The sequence below is a fragment of the Ursus americanus genome, chromosome 26 (assembly GCF_024610735.1).
Source record: "Ursus americanus isolate L20-20 chromosome 26, mUrsAme1.1.p, whole genome shotgun sequence".
Classification (NCBI taxonomy): Eukaryota; Metazoa; Chordata; class Mammalia; order Carnivora; family Ursidae; genus Ursus; species Ursus americanus.
The window spans coordinates 11,672,025-11,689,265 of NC_142152.1; the positions used below are offsets into that span (position 1 = coordinate 11,672,025).

The 17,241-nt window shown below is 45.1% G+C and overlaps 1 protein-coding gene and 1 long non-coding RNA gene across 2 annotated transcripts in view; one reads left to right on the top strand and one right to left on the bottom strand.

Annotated features, from left to right (window-relative positions):
* The window catches only part of FNTB (farnesyltransferase, CAAX box, subunit beta), a 61,507-nt gene that overhangs the window by 30,730 nt on the left and 13,536 nt on the right, over window positions 1-17,241 (top strand). Inside the window, exons 5-8 of the mRNA XM_045810579.2 lie at window positions 3,563-3,709; window positions 3,811-3,894; window positions 8,585-8,671; window positions 14,805-14,934. Coding sequence (XP_045666535.1) covers window positions 3,563-3,709; window positions 3,811-3,894; window positions 8,585-8,671; window positions 14,805-14,934 — 448 coding nt within the window. The remainder of the gene's footprint in view (window positions 1-3,562; window positions 3,710-3,810; window positions 3,895-8,584; window positions 8,672-14,804; window positions 14,935-17,241) is intronic.
* Window positions 7,014-13,133, bottom strand: LOC123800742 (uncharacterized). The gene is made up of 3 exons (XR_006782004.2): window positions 12,792-13,133; window positions 8,494-8,724; window positions 7,014-7,131 (listed from the first exon to the last, which is right to left on the bottom strand). It is a non-coding gene; the product is annotated as an uncharacterized LOC123800742 (long non-coding RNA).

Sequence of the window (17,241 nt, forward strand, 5' to 3'; positions counted from 1 at the left end):
CCTCCTTTGAGTTGAAAAATGGAGGCTTGAGCCAGATACAGTTGTGACCACTGTGTTTAATTAATTAATTAATTAAGATTTTATTTATTTATTTGAGAGAGAGCACGAGCAGGGTGGAGGGGCAGGGGGTGAGAGAGAAGTAGGCTCCCTACTGAGCAAGGAGCCTGACGCTGGGCTCCATCCTAGGACCCTGAGATCAGGACCTGAGCCAAAGGCAGATGCTTAATGGACGGAGCCACCCAGGTGCCCCCAGCACTGTGTTTATGATGCTCTTAACAAGTGTTCTCATTTGTGTTCACAACTCATGGGCCCTAACCTCTGGTCCTTTTTCTCCTATGTTCCCAGTCCTTTCCCATCGTATATTACTATGCTTTAACTCACCCCCCACTCCTAGCGTCCCTAAGTATATTAGCTGTTAACTTGTCCGTGCTTTCATTTGTTTTATTCTTATGTGCTTCTGATTTGTTTTATATTATTCTGGACTTTAATTCTCACCTTGGAGGTGTTTCTCTGCTCCTTTGGAATTATTTGCTTGTTCACTGTACATGCTTTAGAGTCCTTCTTCCAAGTTGGTGACAGTGGTGCCCAGAATCAGCCACTTTAGGTCAGTCTTCAACCATCTCACCTCAAAGTCTGAGTAAACCCCTTACAAGGTTGATACTCTTGCTTTGAACTTGATCTCCTTACAGGTCTCACATACTTTTTAATAGTTGAATGATAGAGCGTGGATGTTCGATATTCACAGTAATGGAAATGTTCTCTATTTTGTGGGAGCCACTGGAGACATGTAGCTATTGAACAGGTGCAGTGTGGCTTGTGTGACCGAGGAGTTAAAGTTTAAATTAATTTAACTTAATTTAAATAATTCAGTGTAAAATTTAAATAGCCTCATGTGGCTAGTCGCTGCCTATTGGACAGCACAGATCTCCCACACTGCTACCCAAAATGTGGCTCCCCAGACCAGTGGCATTGCTGTCACCTGGAGTTTGCTGAAAGGGCAGACTCAAACCCATCTCGCTCTTCTGAGTCAGAGCTGCATTCCAGCGAGCTTCTCAGGGGATTTCCGTGTGCACTCAAGTTTGAGAGACACTGATACTTGGCTGTACATTGGAGCCACATGGGAATGTTAAAAAGTATGGCCACTTGGGTCCCATCCTCAGTGATTCTGATTTCATTGTTATAGGTGTGGCCTGGGCATTGGGTCTTTAAAAATCATCCCCCACGGGATTCTAATTGCTCAGCTAAGACTTGTCGTTCTCAAACTTTGTATTAACGTCATCTGGGAAGTTGGTAAAAATATGGAGGCCCAGTCTTGTTTCTCCTTCAACAAGCCTGCATCTCTGTTTTCTCTACTCGCACTCCAATGATTGTGATACACACATTTTGGGTTTGAAAGTCCCTAATCTTAAAGATAGTTTCCCACTTTGTTGGTCATTGTCACGTTAGCTAGAATGAAACACCTTGCTGACTTGAAGGAAAACAGGTCTCCTAGCCCTTTTAGTCATATGACTAAATGAGTGATGCATGCAAACTTGCTCTTTCACAAAGTCTGCCACTCTTGGTATTTGCACCGTGTTTCCTGCTTGTGATTTTTTTTTTTTTAACTAGTTGATGAATTTCTGGTCTCTAAGATAAGTTTTTCCTCCCCCTTACTATAGATAGAAGTCTCATTCACATTTTGGTTTTCAGAGTTGCTAAGAACTCTGCTAGTTGACGGCTGGTAGCTTCATGGTCAGTTTGCCAGTTCCTTAAGGTGTGAGTCGGAAGGCCTCTGGAGCAGAATGTTCTGTAATATGGAAGCGTCTCAGAGTCCAGCAAAGCCCAGCCCTGCCCCCCAGCATAGCCCCATGGCCAGTCAGATGCTGTATGTCAGCTGAGGGAGGTTGGCATGGAGGGATGGTTTCAAGGTGTCTGGTACATTCAGATCCCAGCTCACCAGACACTAGGCTACAGGGTCAGGGGTGTTGGATTTGGCACGATTCTATCTTGGGAGCTGGGAAGGAGAATGGATAACTAGGTGACTCTTTTTCTTTTCATTTTTTTTTTAATGTGCTGTTAAGTTTTATATCAACTAAAACCTTTTGTTTTTGTGATACAGAAAACTCTTTGTATGCCAGTGCAGCCAGACTTTGTCAGGACATGAATTTATTAGCTATTTGTTTCCCGGAAATAGGATATGAATTGATGAAGGTTTGGAAAATATGTTAGGAACAAGCTCATTTTCTCAGTGAAAATCAATTGATATTACGGATACGCCACAGTACTGTCTTCCTTCTCTGATGATCAACTTCCACTTCAATCCTCGTGGTTCCCGCAGTAAAATCAGAGGTGCAGGTAGAAGTAATTTTTTTTTTTTTTTTTAACCTGTGAAGACTTCAGAGCTCCAGCAGCGAGTCAGCAGCGTTTTCTATTGCTGCGCCTGTGAGATAATGGGAGGTCTGAAATCAAAAGTCATCAGATAGGATGTGGAAAAGCCATAATAAGCTTGTGCCCTAGAGGAGACGAGCCGGACTCTATGTGGTCTCTCTGGCAGCGGTAGATAAGAAAGAGGGAGATCAAAGAGTCCAGGGGAAGAAGGCTCTTAGCACTAGGGCAGAGATTTGCAGCTTGTTCTCTTCAATGGAAGCTTGTCCGAATAGGAAGCCTGTGATCCCGGCTGAGTTGTGGGGAAAGAGCTCAATAACCAGGACTTTCCTGGGGCACCTCTTCCTGGTGAACTTCAGAGGACCTTGGACACATGGGGCTCCCTTGGTTTGACCTCAGACAAGAATGTAATTTCTGGGCCACCTGATGCCATGCTTGGAGGCAAACCCTCAGTAAACAGTTCTCTCAGTTGCGGAGCTGTAGCCTCTGTGGATGAGTGTGTAAAATTCTCCAAAAGCCTACAGGCCCAGGTGAATCTGTGTGATGTGAGTCAGCAGTGCTGACGTTCGCCACAATTGAGGGGAGCGCGATAGAAGTCCACTTCTCTTTTGTTCTAACCATGGAGGCAGACTCCATTAGAAGCTTCTTTCTTGGTGGTGGTAGGAATAAAAGTCAGAAGCCCTGCGGCTTAGGTGGCAATGGGAATAAGAAGGTATCTCTTTAAATATCCTGGGTGGGCCTAGGTGGCGGCTCCAGACCAGGGTGGTCAGTGTGGACAGAGGTTGGGCACCATCAAAATTTAGGCAAAATTCAGTTTAGGGACCTCAGAGGCAAGAAGGGGCTGGGTCCACAGATGCGGCGTGATGAACCGAGGGGAAAATATGGGAAAAATTTGGTCAAGAGGCATGAGACTTACTCCCAATTCTGTGAAAAGCTGTTGGTCTCTGCCTGGCCTTCTGCTCCTTGCTTCACAGCTAGGCGGGTCCTTAAATGCAAAACTCGGAAAGAAGGGCATTCAAAATAGCAGGGTAGAGAGTTAGGCCCTTTTCAGAGGTTAATTATATTCAATATATGTTCAGTAGTTGGGAGGAGAGGGTTTTTTTTCCCCTTTTGAGGGAAAGTCATGGACGCCGGTGGAATTCGATGTTTTGAAATGAATGCTGGCTGACTTTGGTTTTTCCTTTGGCTGTGTACCTAGCGTGTGTCGGTTCCTGGAGCTGTGTCAAAGTCCAGAAGGTGGCTTTGGAGGGGGCCCTGGCCAGTACCCGCATCTCGCACCCACGTATGCAGCAGTCAACGCGCTCTGCATCATTGGCACGGAGGAGGCCTATGGCGTCATTAACAGGTACAGCCAAAGCCAGCAGTGCGGGACCCCCAGCGGGCGGCCGCCTGCTGACACTGCACTGACCATTGCTGTCTCCCGCCTCTCGCCTGTTTGTTTCCCAGAGAGAAGCTTCTTCGGTATTTGTACTCGTTGAAGCAACCCGATGGCTCTTTTCTCATGCACGTTGGAGGCGAGGTGGATGTGAGGTGAGTGGGGCTTTTCTCAGGCTGCTGCATCAGTAGATTCTAGAGCTTATCTGCCAAACCCAAGGAACAACATGGAAAATCTGCTGCTTTGTCTCACAGAATGACACGTAGAATGATGTGTCAGGGACACAGTTCATAATCATGGCAAACACGAGACAGATGTCCTCAGGTGTCACTGTCACTTGCCTTCTTCTATGTAAATGTCCAAATATAAGTAAGACAGGAACAAATCAAATGCTTTTAAGAGTCAAAAACTTATTTGGTTGATAGAAAATGACATACCATCACATATAATAACAGTAGAGTGTAATATAATCTTTCATCTCTCTGGGATAGGAACGGGGAAGGAAGCCCAGTAGGGACCTAGTAAATATTTTCTGAATGAATTTGATGAAATGGTGAGAATGTCTATCACCTGTATGAGGATTGCTTTGAGAGGTGCAAAAACCCTTGGGGGCCCGTAGAGTGCAGGGAAATAGAGTTTGAATAACTGATTAAAACCAGTTGGCTCAAAATTATTATTTCACTCTAGAATGATCGAATGTACCTAGCAAGCAGCTCACTCATCTGGCAGGAGATTACTGAGGCATATGGGGAATTCACTAAGTCATTTCTCAAAGGTTGTGGATCATTGAGATTTTATACCAAATTCGTATTATTTAGTCAGAGAAATATGGTTTGTCGAGCTTTCTATAGCAAAGTCATCTTACTGCTTTACCTGTAAATATGTTTAGCTTCTCTACAAGTTGATTAATTTTCTGGCTTAACCATTGGTTTGAAAGTAAAGGGGGAGGAAAAGAAAAGTGTAACATGTCCATTCAAACCAAAAATCTGTTCTTCCCTGGAAAAAAGGTTTCTTACAACACTTCCCACACCAAACACCAAACGTGTGTTTTTTTTTCCTCATGTTAAACAATCCTGACACCAGCTAACCAGATTTAGCTCAGATTCCACAGGTTAAGGGCTCAGTCCCACAAGATCACCCCCAGTCAGATGCCAGTCACAAGTGTGTGTCCCCGTGTTACCCACACTTCCGTCTGACTTGGCTACAAATCAGAGGTTCCCATGACCTCTCTTTGGGTTCAGTAGTTTGCTACGATGGCTCGCAGAACTCAGGGAGACGCTTTAGTTACTGGTCGATTACAAAGGATATTATAAAGGATACAAATGAACAGCTGATGAAGGATGAAGGATGAAGGATGAAGAGGTATATAGGGCGAGGTCTGGAAGGGTCCAGAGTGCAGAAACTTCTGTCCGCGTGAAGTTGGGGTATGCCACCCTCCCGCCAGGCACATGGATGCATTCACCAACCCGGAAGCTCCCCAAATCCCTTCTTTTAGGGTTTTTATGGACGTTCTCTTGTGTAGGCATGATTGATGAAATCGTTGGCCTTTGGTGGTTAACTCAACCTGTAGCCCCTCTCCTCAGGGGAGCGGGGCTGAAAGTTCCAACCCTCTGATCATGCGGTCAGTTCCTTTGGCAAGCAGCCCACCCTCCAGGAGTCACCTCATTAGCATAACGCAGGTGTGCTTGACCAGGGCTTGTTCCGAATAACTAGAGACTCTCCAGGCTCTCCTGTCACCCCTGTCACTCAGGAAATTCCAAGAGTTTTAAGAGCGCTGTACCAGGAATCTGGGAGAAGACCAAATATATATTTTTATTATATCATACCAGCCCAGTGTCTGTTGTTAAAACATAAACTGAGGCATATTTAAAAAATGTAAGCATTTGAGCAAAAATCTATTCGAAATGGCTGCATCTAACCCAGGAGATAGAAAGATGCCCCAAGGAGCTACACAAAATGAGAGACTTTTATGGGCAGAAGGAACCGGGAACAAGGAAGTTAGACTAGGCAAAAAGTGGGTCAGTTATTGTGGGGTTACTTTCCTTTAGGGGACAGCAGGGTTCTATCAGGCAGATGACCCAACCAGTGCTTCCTGATGAACTGGTTTAAGATTTCGTTTCTGGAGCGCTGAAACTATGATTAAGTTTCAGTTTGGTGATACGGGGCTTTAGCATAAGTGACTCCATTTGGAGCCTGTTGTCTTGTGTTTAACCTCGTAAATGCCAACAAAGCCAGTATAACTACTGAGGAAAAGCAGTATTGTGTTGACTCTTCTTAAGGTAAAGGTTAAAAGTTTTTTCCTCCCTCACAGACACTACATTTTCCTTTCTGTTCTACAGATAGTCCAGCTGAATATGCACCATCTCAAAATTTAGTTTTTTAAAACTCCTGACCTTAGGAGGCAAAGCCGGATTGCTTTGCCACTGTATCACATGCCTTGTTCAGATATGATTATTCTCTAGCTTATTAGTTCCAGCGTGAGTTTTTTCTGGGTTCTTATTTATATCTGCTAGACAAGTGCTAGAAGACTTCTCCAGGAAAATCGATCTGTTCCACCCAAGAGCCTGCAGCCGTATCTCACCTGTACCTAAGCTCCTCCAGTGACAGGCTCGGTCCATAGGATCAGAGATGCAAATGCTTCCTTGCTTTGCCTGGTTTCTAGTACCCCCGTTCCATCATTTCTTGCTTGGTATTTAATTGTCCTTTGCCTGAAAGCGTCAGCCAGGACTCCAGAGTGCTTGTTGAGTGGGTTTGACTGGGAGAGAAGCCGAAGTTGGCGGGGGAGGGGGGGCAGTGCATTTGGGCATCTGGAAGCTAGTAGGTCTCATTCTGGGTCAGAGTGGCCTCTTGATCTTTCCCGTCTGTCCTGATTCCTAATAGTTTCCAGGATGAGCTCATTCAGGGCTTCATGGCACAGGTGTGCTGCCGGTGATCAGACCGCAGTGAACTCCTAGCAAGCGCCGTTCTTTCTCAGTCTCAAGAAAGGAGCAGTTACTGACCGCCTAATCTGGGTTCTAGAACCTGGAGCATTCCGTGAGGGGAGGGGGGAGACGGAGACCCAGCATTTGCCGAAGTGGAGGTGACAGGGCATAGGGTGTGTTCAAGAAAGCAGGTTCGTGTTGCTGATTTATAGAAGGCCTTGTGGGCAGAAGTGAAGGTGGAAGTGCAGGCTGGGACCAGACTGAGGGGTCCTGAAACCTTAAGAAGTGGGAGGTGAAGAGCAGTGGGAAGCCACTGGCCAGTTTTAAGTAGGGAGTGAGGTGATCTGATCTGTGTTTTATTAGAACTTCTCCAGTTGCAGCAAATAGGTTGCAGTGTTTTAGTACAAGTCGTCTGGTTTCAGGGCTGGAGGGAGGAAGACCAGGCAGGAGCTTGATCGGGGTGCCTTGGATCTGGGGGACAGCAGAGAGGATGGAGAGTAGTGAACAAATTTGAGAGATGTGATGAGCAGCTAGAAGGAGAGAGGAAGAAACGGCACGAAGAAGGTGTGTTTTGTTCCCTCCCCGTTTCAGTGTGCGATCTAGGACTCGTGGCTTCTGGCATCACGTCTCCATTCTGCCTTTTGTGAGAGGCAAACTGCATTGTCGGCCATCTCTCCACCTGAGAGGTTACGTTAGGGTTCAAGAGCAAATACTGTGGAACCCCTCTGAGAGGCTCAAAACCTCCAAGAAATGAGATCAGCCCTCTGAAGTTAGCTGATGGTCGATGATAATGTTTGGCACGTAGGACTCTTGCACGCTTCTGATGCCCGCTGGGCTCACTCAGCCTCTGCCGAGCCGTGGCCGGCGTGAGCAGCTGATCAAAAGGCAGGGGGAGCGTAATAAAGCTTGCAGCTTCCGCGGAGAGTTCTTCGGAACACCTCCTAAGTTTGGCTTAGTAATTAGGTCCATATTGAACGGTATGGAAACGAGACCCTTCTCTTTCCTCCCTTTTATATTCCTTAGGAGCCCTTAGAAAAAGGATCTGTTAGCAGAATTAGAACAAACAGTTTTTGTCTTCATCGTAAAATGGAGCTGAGATGCTGGATATTTGAAAAGGGCGTAGAAGGAAAGAAAACACGGTTTGTATATACATTCCGTAAAAAAGGGAGAAGCTGAAATAAAATGCGTCCTGAGAAGAATTAGGGCTGGCAGGATGGAATGGCAAGAATTATTCCAAATCAAGTAGGATAACATTAAAAAAAAAAAAAAATGTTCTCTTTGTTTTTCATTTAAAAGTGTGTGTGTGTGTGTGTGTGTGCGCACGCGCATGTGTGTACACGTCCTGGTGGGGTGTGTGAAATCAAAGCTCTTTTCTCCCTCTGAAGGCCTACGGAAAGTATCTGAGTGGACTCTTGTATTCCTGTGCCTCTCGTCTGGCCTAAGCAGCCATTAGGGTCTAGTGCCCTGCTCTGGAGTGGCTGTTGCAGACACTTGAATGTGTCCATGCTATAAACAGAAATCCTGGGTCTAAAACATGACTGACGTCGAATGAACGAGCGTATCAGAAATAGCCGAATGACACCGTGGAAGTTTGGGAACCACGATAGGTCTTTGAAAGAAGAGCTAAATTCCCTTTGGACATGAATTGATATGGCTCTTATTTCCTCTGATGTAGATTTGACCATGTGGAGGTAGGGAGACTAGAATGTCATGTTCTTTCTGAAGCCATGCTGTGAGCAACCCTATCCAAACAGAATGTCAAGCCTCTCTGTCGGAGACCCAGGAGGACTGACCGAGTGCCAAGAGTGAGGACAGGAGGTGGTTGCAGCTTACCAGGCAGGGAGCAATCCGCCTGAGTTCAATGAACCTTAGTTCAGCTCTTCCTTAAAGCTTAACGCTATCCCCTCCGTTTCTGTCCTTCCAGAAGCGCGTACTGTGCTGCCTCCGTAGCTTCTCTGACCAACATCATCACTCCAGACCTCTTTGAGGGCACTGCCGAATGGATAGCAAGGTGAGAGATGCCGGGATTTGTCCCAGCCTCTTAGGAAGCAGGTGGTCAAGATTCTGAAAATAAAGGAAATGAAAAAGGAATGGAAGGGAATGTAAAATTACAAGAGATGGATTGGGCTGGTAGCACTGTGCATTTCAAAAATACTTTACAGGCTTATTCCCCAAACTTTCTTCAATGTTGTATTATTGTGTAGATTGGCAAGGATCAACCCCCGGCACAAACAGTGCTTGTGGGCATCTAAATGGATTTAACCAGCTTGGAGAGTAATTTGGTAATACCTTAAAGATGCCCTCGCTAATGTCCCAATAACCGCACACCTCCCGAAACTCACACACATGCACGGAAGAGACACACGTAGGACTTGTCTGTGATAGCAAAACCCAGAAATGGGTTAAATGTGCATAAGCACAAGGTGGAGAGAGTCGTGGTATCGTCACGCTGCAATATAAATGAATGAACCAGAGCCACGTGTACCCAGATGGAGAGATCTCAGAAACGACACTGAGCTAAAACAAAGGACGTTGAAACATGCAGATTAGCACGTTTATTTAAAATTTGAAAACATGCACAATAATTCTATATTGTTTATGGGAAGAATCACATGTGGTGATTTCAAAACATGCATGGGAAGGATAAGCACCAAATTCAGGATGGTGGTTACTTCTCAGGGAGAGCAGAGGAAATGAAATCAAAAGATGCCTGCCCATGTCCACGGGAGACTTCCACTGTATCTGTAAGGGTTCATTCCTCCAAAATGAAAGAAAGAAGTGTATTGGACTCAATTAAACCTAGGTGTTACATACATGTACATTCTATGTATTATGTGCTGTACTTTCCTAGACGCTTCAAGCATCTCGTGATTTAAAAAAAAGAAAAGGAAAAGTATAGTAGATACCTATGTACTATTATGGGATAATATCCAAGCTGTATTATTTTGTTTTTTACATCTTTATTCTTACCAAAGTGGTACCTATTACTATGAAAATATAATTTACAGGTAAATCAGATGGTAAACTGTGATCATATTTACTTTCCTATGTAATTTTTATTTTCCTCAAATTAATCATTACCTCTTTTTAAAAATGTATACATCATGAATTTATTCCTAGATTTTCTGCCAGAGCTATAAAATCACTCTCAATGCAAACACTTTAGGTAATGTATCAGTTCTCGTGTGTGTGTGTGTGTGTGTGTGTGTGTGTGTGTGTGTGTGTGTGTTTTGAGTTCTCCTTCCTGGAGCCCTCTGTCCTCCTGCCTCAGTCTGGACAGATTGCTCTCAGCTTGTTGCACAGCAGGCATCCAGAAGCTTCCTTTCAGCGTGAAATTCACTTCACTTCTCTCCTTTGTTGAAGCCCCTGCCCTCCTTTTTCTTGGCTTTCTTACACATTTTCATGAAGCACATACTCCAGTAGATCCCACCCGAGAGCACTTAGGAGATGAATTTTTAAGATTGTGCAGTATAGTTATTCTAGTCTCACACTTGATGGAGATTTTATTTGGTTAGAGATTTCTAAACTGGAAACTGTATCAACTGTATCCCTTCAGATTTTTTTAGCATTCCTCCATTATCTTCTGGCTTCCGGTGTCATTGTGGAAAGGCTAACAGTATTAATAACGAACATTTACTGAAGACCTGGTGTGTAATACTTACTGGGAAGGTAGGTCTAGTTTAGAGATTGAGACTAGAGGCTTTTGAGCTAACTGCCTGGGTTTGGTTCTTTATTACACTTTCTCTTTCTCAGTTAAGCGTCGCCATCTTTTTATTCATTACAAGTGTATTTTTTTCCATTTCCCTGAGGTAAATATATAGTTACAATATCTGCTTTAAAATTCTTGTGTGGTAATTTCAACATCTGGCTATCTTGGCGTTGGCATGTCACATACTCCCGATTCTGCATACGCCGTGTAATTTTTGGATTGTATTGTAGACATGGTGATAGTATATCGTGGGGACAGGATTCTGTTAGATTGCTCTAACAAGTGTTGATGGCTTGGTTTTAGCAGCAGTCATCTTGGTTAGACCCGAAGCGCGGATTGTCGCACGTGCACTGGGCAGTGGCTCCGCTGTTTGGTCAGTTCTCGGGTCAGAAGCTGATTTCAGTTTGCCCGATGCATGTGTGATCCAGAGTCAGGCAGAAACGTCAGTGACGTGTAAACACGGAATTTGGAGTTTTCCTTCTCTGGCTCTCCTCTTTTTGGTATTTCTTCTCAGTTTCTGTCAGCCTGGTTCTTGTTACCAGAAAAATGGTGGGCCTTCTATTTGTTTCGGCTGCCTTCCACCGACCCCTCTGACCTGCCGCTGCCCCCACTGGGTGACCGCAACCAACCGTCCTCAGGGCAAACTGGGAAGAAAAAAATGGGGTGGCGGAGGGAAGAGACGGCCTGCCTGCTGTCGTCTGCTCCAGCTTTTAAATCCCCACCAAAATCTGCCTGCCTTTTTTCAGTCTACTGAGTCCTCGAAAAAAATGTTTCTGTGTATTTTGTCCAGAGTGTGTGGCTAGTGTTTGCAGGAGGGTCGGTTTGTTAGGCACTTACTAGACACGGAACTCTGACTACCTGGGTTTGGATCCCAGTTTTGTCATTTAGTAGCTTTGGACAAGTTATGGCACATCTCCATGTTATGGTTTCCTTGTATGTCAAATGGTGGGTATTGAATTGGATATTGAGCTGAAATACAAGGAATGTAAGTGGTCAAAGCCTGTTACGCTAACCACTGCCTCCCAGTGCTGTTGAATTCCCAATCCATCGTGTGTGTGTGTGTGTGTGTGTGTGTATTTAAGATTTTATTTATTTGATGGAGAGAGAGAGAGAACATAAGCAGGGGGAGCGGCAGGCAGAGGGAGAGGGAGAAGCAGACTCCCCCCGAGCAGGGAGCCTGATGGGGGCTCGATCCCAGGGCCCAGGGATCATGACCTGAGCTGAAGGCAGACACTTGTATTTTGTTTCTCTTTTTCTCTGTCCCGCCATATCCCCCTCCCTAGAAGTGTTTTTGGAATCTTTATTCTTGCTGTTTGGAAACTTCATGCTGATGAACCTGATATGGATTTTTTTTTTTTAATCTCTTTTGGCGCTCAGCCGGTATATTCAGCCCGCAATTACATATACTTTAGTTCCAAGAATCTTTGTTATATTATTTCTTTGATAATTTCTTTCCCTCTGTTTTCTGTGTTTGCTCCTTTTACAACCTCCCTAAGTAGGGTTGGTCCTCTAATTTTTCAAATAGTTTTGCCTGTTTTTTTTCACCCTTAATTTTTCTTATTGTACTTTCTGAGAGATTCCCTTACCTTTTATTTTCTAATCCTTCTGTTGAGTTTTTATTTCTGCAATTCTGTTTTAAATTTTCCGGAGCTTATTTTATTCTCATTTATAAAATAAATACTTTTTAAATATACTCTCCTGTTCTTGTTTCAGGCATATTTTCTTCTTGCAGTATTTTTATCTCATATAATATTTTATCTAAAAAGTTTCCTTCAGGGGCGCCTGGGTGGCACAGTGGTTAAGCGTCTGCCTTCGGCTCAGGGCGTGATCCTGGCATTATGGGATCGAGCCCCACATCAGGCTCCTCCGCTGGGAGCCTGCTTCTTCCTCTCCCACTCCCCCTGCTTGTGTCCCCTCTCTCGCTGGCTGTCTCTATCTCTGTCGAATAAATAAATAAAAATCTTTAAAAAAAAAAAAAGTTTCCTTCTGCTCCCTGTGTTATTTCTCCAAGTTATTTTTGCGTGTCTGCTCCAGTTTCTCCTTCATGTGAGATAACTGCCGAAATGTCCCGTGTTCGGAGTTAGGAGCCAAGTGCTGGAAAGCTGGTGGAGAGCTAGCGTGCCAGCATTCAGCCTTTCACCCCACTGGGGTTTTCCCTTGGGCGTATCTGCTTCCACGGAGGAGGATCTTCCAGAGTCCTGGTTGGGGTATGAAGTTGGCAGCCCGCTTTGTGAAATACTAGGAGGAAATGGGGTAGGGGGTGTTTGCGTCCAGATTATAGGTTCTCACGCAATTCCCTGCTCAGTGTGGCGCGTCCCTCCTGCTCTCAGCTGTGCTGGATATCCTGGCGTTAGATGGTCTCGATTAAACCCCTGAAGCCCCCGTGTTCTGCTGGGTACCTGGGAGTCTCATTGATTCTTACCTACATTTGCAGCCAGTTAACTTGTTTCCACCCTATGCGACTTCTCGAGGTATCCCGTGCCTCCGGTTCCTGGTCCTCCCCCGGAGCGCATCTCCCTGCTTTCTGTTGCCTCCTGCCCCCGGGCTCGTGTAGGTTTCTCTAATCTGTTAGGCCCGTTACTTCTTATCTCTCTCCTTTCCTGGCTTTCGAAATTTTGTTATCTCCTGTCTGTGTTCATGTCTTCGCCTATGCTCTTTACCCTTGTGGGTTTATCCCTTTTGAAGTTCTTTTCCTTTCCTTTTACTGGGCTCTTGTGCTCGATCTGTTAGGTTGAGCTAGAAGACACTCCCGAAGAATTTTACTAAATGTACTAATTTACAATGATTAAAATTGCTCCCATGTGTAAAAAAGGGATGAAAAGTGGAATGTAAATCATGTGCGTTCACACTTTGTGTGTGTGTGTGTGTGTGTGGAGAGAGAGAGAGAGAAAGAGGCGGAGGCACAGAAACTGAGAGGGCACTGCTGTTGAGAGGGTGGGGGGCTAGGGTGGGCAGGAGAGTTACTTCTCATTCTTTATTCTTTAACCCTGTCTGGTTTTTTTAATTCAAAAATATTTTTGAAAGTTGAAAAATGCTATGAGGGCCCCGGCATATGCCTCACTCGCCAGACCCTTCACACTTGAGCTATTCCTCTGCTCCATGCGGCCAAACGTGAGGGAAGGAGCCCTCGCCGCTTGGGGGGTGGCAGGGTCCTGAGACGGAGGTGCTGAGGAGAGGAGTCTGGGCAGGGAACAGTAGCCCGTTTTTGACTTGGCAGTCTGCACTTGATGTCCCTGGGCCCGGGGGCTGCTCTGAAAAAGGCCTGTGAGTTCCCAAGATGCCAGGCCTCTGGGGAGAGGTGCCTGGAAGACGGGCAGTATTACTGCTGCTTTCCTCTTCCATCCGGAAGTCCTGCCAAGTTTTGGAGTAAGCGCTTCTCCACCTGTGCACCTGTTCTCCAGCTGGGACTGGAGGCGGACACACCTGCAGCGTGCGGGCCGTGTGCATACTCGGAGAGCACTGGAAGGACAGTCCCACACTGCAGAGGAAAATACACTAAAAAGAAAACTTCTTTATTTCACAGAAAAGACATTTATTATAGGCAAGCAAAAAGGGGAACATCCAAACCGCTTGTAATCTACCACCAACCACACATTTGGTGTCTATCTGTCTAGAATTCCAGAAGAATTATACAGTACATTGTCACTTTATAACTTTTTTCATGTAATGTATTTGGAACATCTTTATACTTCACGGCATCATTTTAAATGAGTGGTTTTCTGTTGTACAAAATGCCATAATTTATAAAACCAGTCCCTTACTGTTGAGCTCCTGAGCTGTTTCTAATATTTCACTGTTACAAATGGGAGTATGGTAAACATTCTTGTAATCTCCTATTTGAATCATTTTTACTTATTTTGTAGGATTAATTCCTAGAAATGACCCTATATTGCCGGTCCAAAGATTAGGCGTGTTTTTATGACTAGAGAATACACTATTAACATATAGTAACCCCAAATAATAACAATTATGATAATAATAAATTACTAATTTGAATGTATAGGAAGTTATCATTTAAAAATAAGTCTATTTTGATGGTAATAGAGGTATTTATGTTCATTATAGAAACTTTTTGAAAATACAGAAAAGAGGAAAAATACTAGCAATAGATACAACATTTAAATACCAGTTGTCATACTGTACATGTGATTTTATAACTTTTTCCCTAAAAGCAAAGATTTGAGATACTATGTTTGTTACATAAGTAGACCATTTCTGAGTCCCCTCCCCCCCCCCTTTTTGGAGGGAAAGGCATTTGCATAAGTTAATTAGCTGACATCTTTCCGTTCATAGCTGAGATGGTTCATGTGGTGACCTGAGCAAGCTCATTCTTTGCCATCCAGGACAGTTGCACACTTGTGCCCCGCCCCCACTCCCCCGGCCGCTCGTTGGTTGACACCGACCATTCAGCCTGCTCTTCTCAATCTCCTCCTAGGTGTCAGAATTGGGAAGGTGGAATTGGTGGGGTGCCGGGGATGGAAGCCCATGGCGGCTACACGTTCTGTGGCCTGGCCGCACTGGTCATCCTCAAGAAGGAACGTTCCTTGAACTTGAAGAGCTTATTGGTAAGTGTCTGTTGACCCCTCTTCGTCTCGGGCCCCAGGCCCCCGGTGATGTGACTGCTCAGACTCACAGGCTTTGGGACTGTTTGGCTGTGGGAAGGGCCGACAGAGTTCCTGCCCTGAGCCCGTGAACTAAATGTCCTGTAATGAAGCTTTTCAGTGCAGTTGTTGGGGCGCTCAGCACTGTTCCAAGAAAGTGGGAGGGGTGAACGTCTGCTCTCGGTCTTGGCTCCTTCCTTCCTGCCTTTCCATCTTCCTGTTCTGACCCTTTCTGTGGTGTGTTAGACCAACTCCACAGTCTTCTTGAGTCCCTCACACAGTTGGCATGAGCCAGAGTGCCTTCCTCATACTTCCAAGGCTGTAGCTTCAGTCTCTTAAATTTAGAAGTCGTCATGTGTCTTAGAAAGAATCTTCTCAGAGGAAACATCATACGAAGGCTCACAGGCCTTTTGAAGCCGAGCTTTTATTACTGACCACAGTGCGTGAACATTTCGTAACCACATTTAAATGAGCTGCGCAGAGCACGGTGGTTGCGTTGAGCAGGTAGCCCAGGCATGTATGTCTGGACTCTAAGTTCCTGACAAGTATTGAGAGTGAACTCAGAAAGCAGTCAGCTTCAGGGGTCACTAGATTGTACTGAAATTATCAGAGGCCTCGTGTACAAACATACACACACCCCCTGCCACCGTCTTCTGGGAAGCATTTGCTCCCGACCATGACCTCAAAGTAACCAGCTGCTACTGACATTCATCTCCTCTCCCCAAGTTCAGATGTCAGCCTCTCATCATAGGAACTGTCATGAGACCCATCATGAGCTTGCAAGAAAGTTTCTGTTAACTCTGTAGATACACGACCAGCAGTATTTTGTCCTCACCCTTAGGAAGCCTCCTATAGTATACTTTCCTGGAAGGTTCATGCTGAAATGGCCAGCCTTGTGCACTAGACTTAGAGTTTGTTAGACATTTAAAAATCTGCTCACGAATAAGGCATGAAATATGAAAGTCCCATTTCCCAGGCAGAAATAAGGAATATAATTAGCAGAAGCTTCAGTTACAATGGCAATAGTCTAGATTTGAGCCCTGTCTCTACCACTTCCTAACCATGTGACTGTAGGAAATTTGTCTGTTTTAGCTTCAGTTTTTTTCTCCTCTATAAAGTAGAGATAACAATTTTTTGAAGGTTAAAAAGGAGAGGTTAGCACTCTGGACTGAGAAGGTTAAAGGAGAAAAAAAATCCATAAACCAGCCTGGCATATAGTAGGTGCTCAATAAATGTCAGTGTCCTTCTTACCCAAACCACTCTCTCCCCTCCATTTACTTTGGGAGAACTAGGACCCATGTCTGAAGGATTTTATGAATTCATATAGCCAAGGGAAAGAGAATTAACCCTTGGGCTTAAGCACTGGAAAAAATTATTTAGTCTAACTTAAAAACCATTAGTCTGGGGGAAAAAAACAACCCTTAGTCTGTAGGGTGAGTAAAATTGAAGAATGAGGGGCGCCTGGGTGGCTCAGTCATTAAGCATCTGCCTTTGGCTCCGGGCATGATCTCAGGGTCCTGGAACTGAGCCCCACGTGGGGCTCCCTGCTCAGTGGGAAGCCTGCTTCTCCCTCTCCCTCTGCCTGCCGCTCCCCCTGCTTGTGTTCCCTCTCTCGCTGTCTCTCTCTCTGTCAAATAAATAAAATCTTTAAAAAACAAAACCCAAAGAACAAAAACAAAAACAAAAATGAAGAATGGACTCCCCACTGTAGCACCTGTTTTCTCTTTCCTTGAGTGATGCTTTGCCTACTATCATTAAATGGCATCATCCCTAGAGCACTGGCTCATTGAAGACTCACTGGGGACATACTTGTGCCTGCCCCTGCAGTCTAGTTTTTATGTCTTTCTTCTGAGAACTTGGGACTTGACTTGTCGGTGAGTGTTGCCTTGAACAGGGATATAATCTAAACTCCACAACTGCTAACTAAAAGGCGGGCTGGACCCCCCATTCCAGAAAAGGTCCTTGGTGGCTCCTTTCTGGAACTCAGTCTAGTAGGGGGCTGGGGACGAGGAGGTGCCCTGCTCTGCACCATGGTTCTGCAGGTCGGTGGCTGGTGGCTGGAACTGCCTGGGAGGGAAATGGAGATGTCATTATCTGCTCAGCCAGTTGGTTCTGCTCATTCCCGGAGGTCAAGCCCAGGGCTATCTTGATCTTGGTAGCAGCGTGTGTTCAGGAGACTTGGAGATAAGTGGGGAAGGGCAGCATCATGGGTGACAGCTGAGTGACATCAGGAGCCATTTTACAGGGTCGGAGTGAAAGATTTTCTTCTGT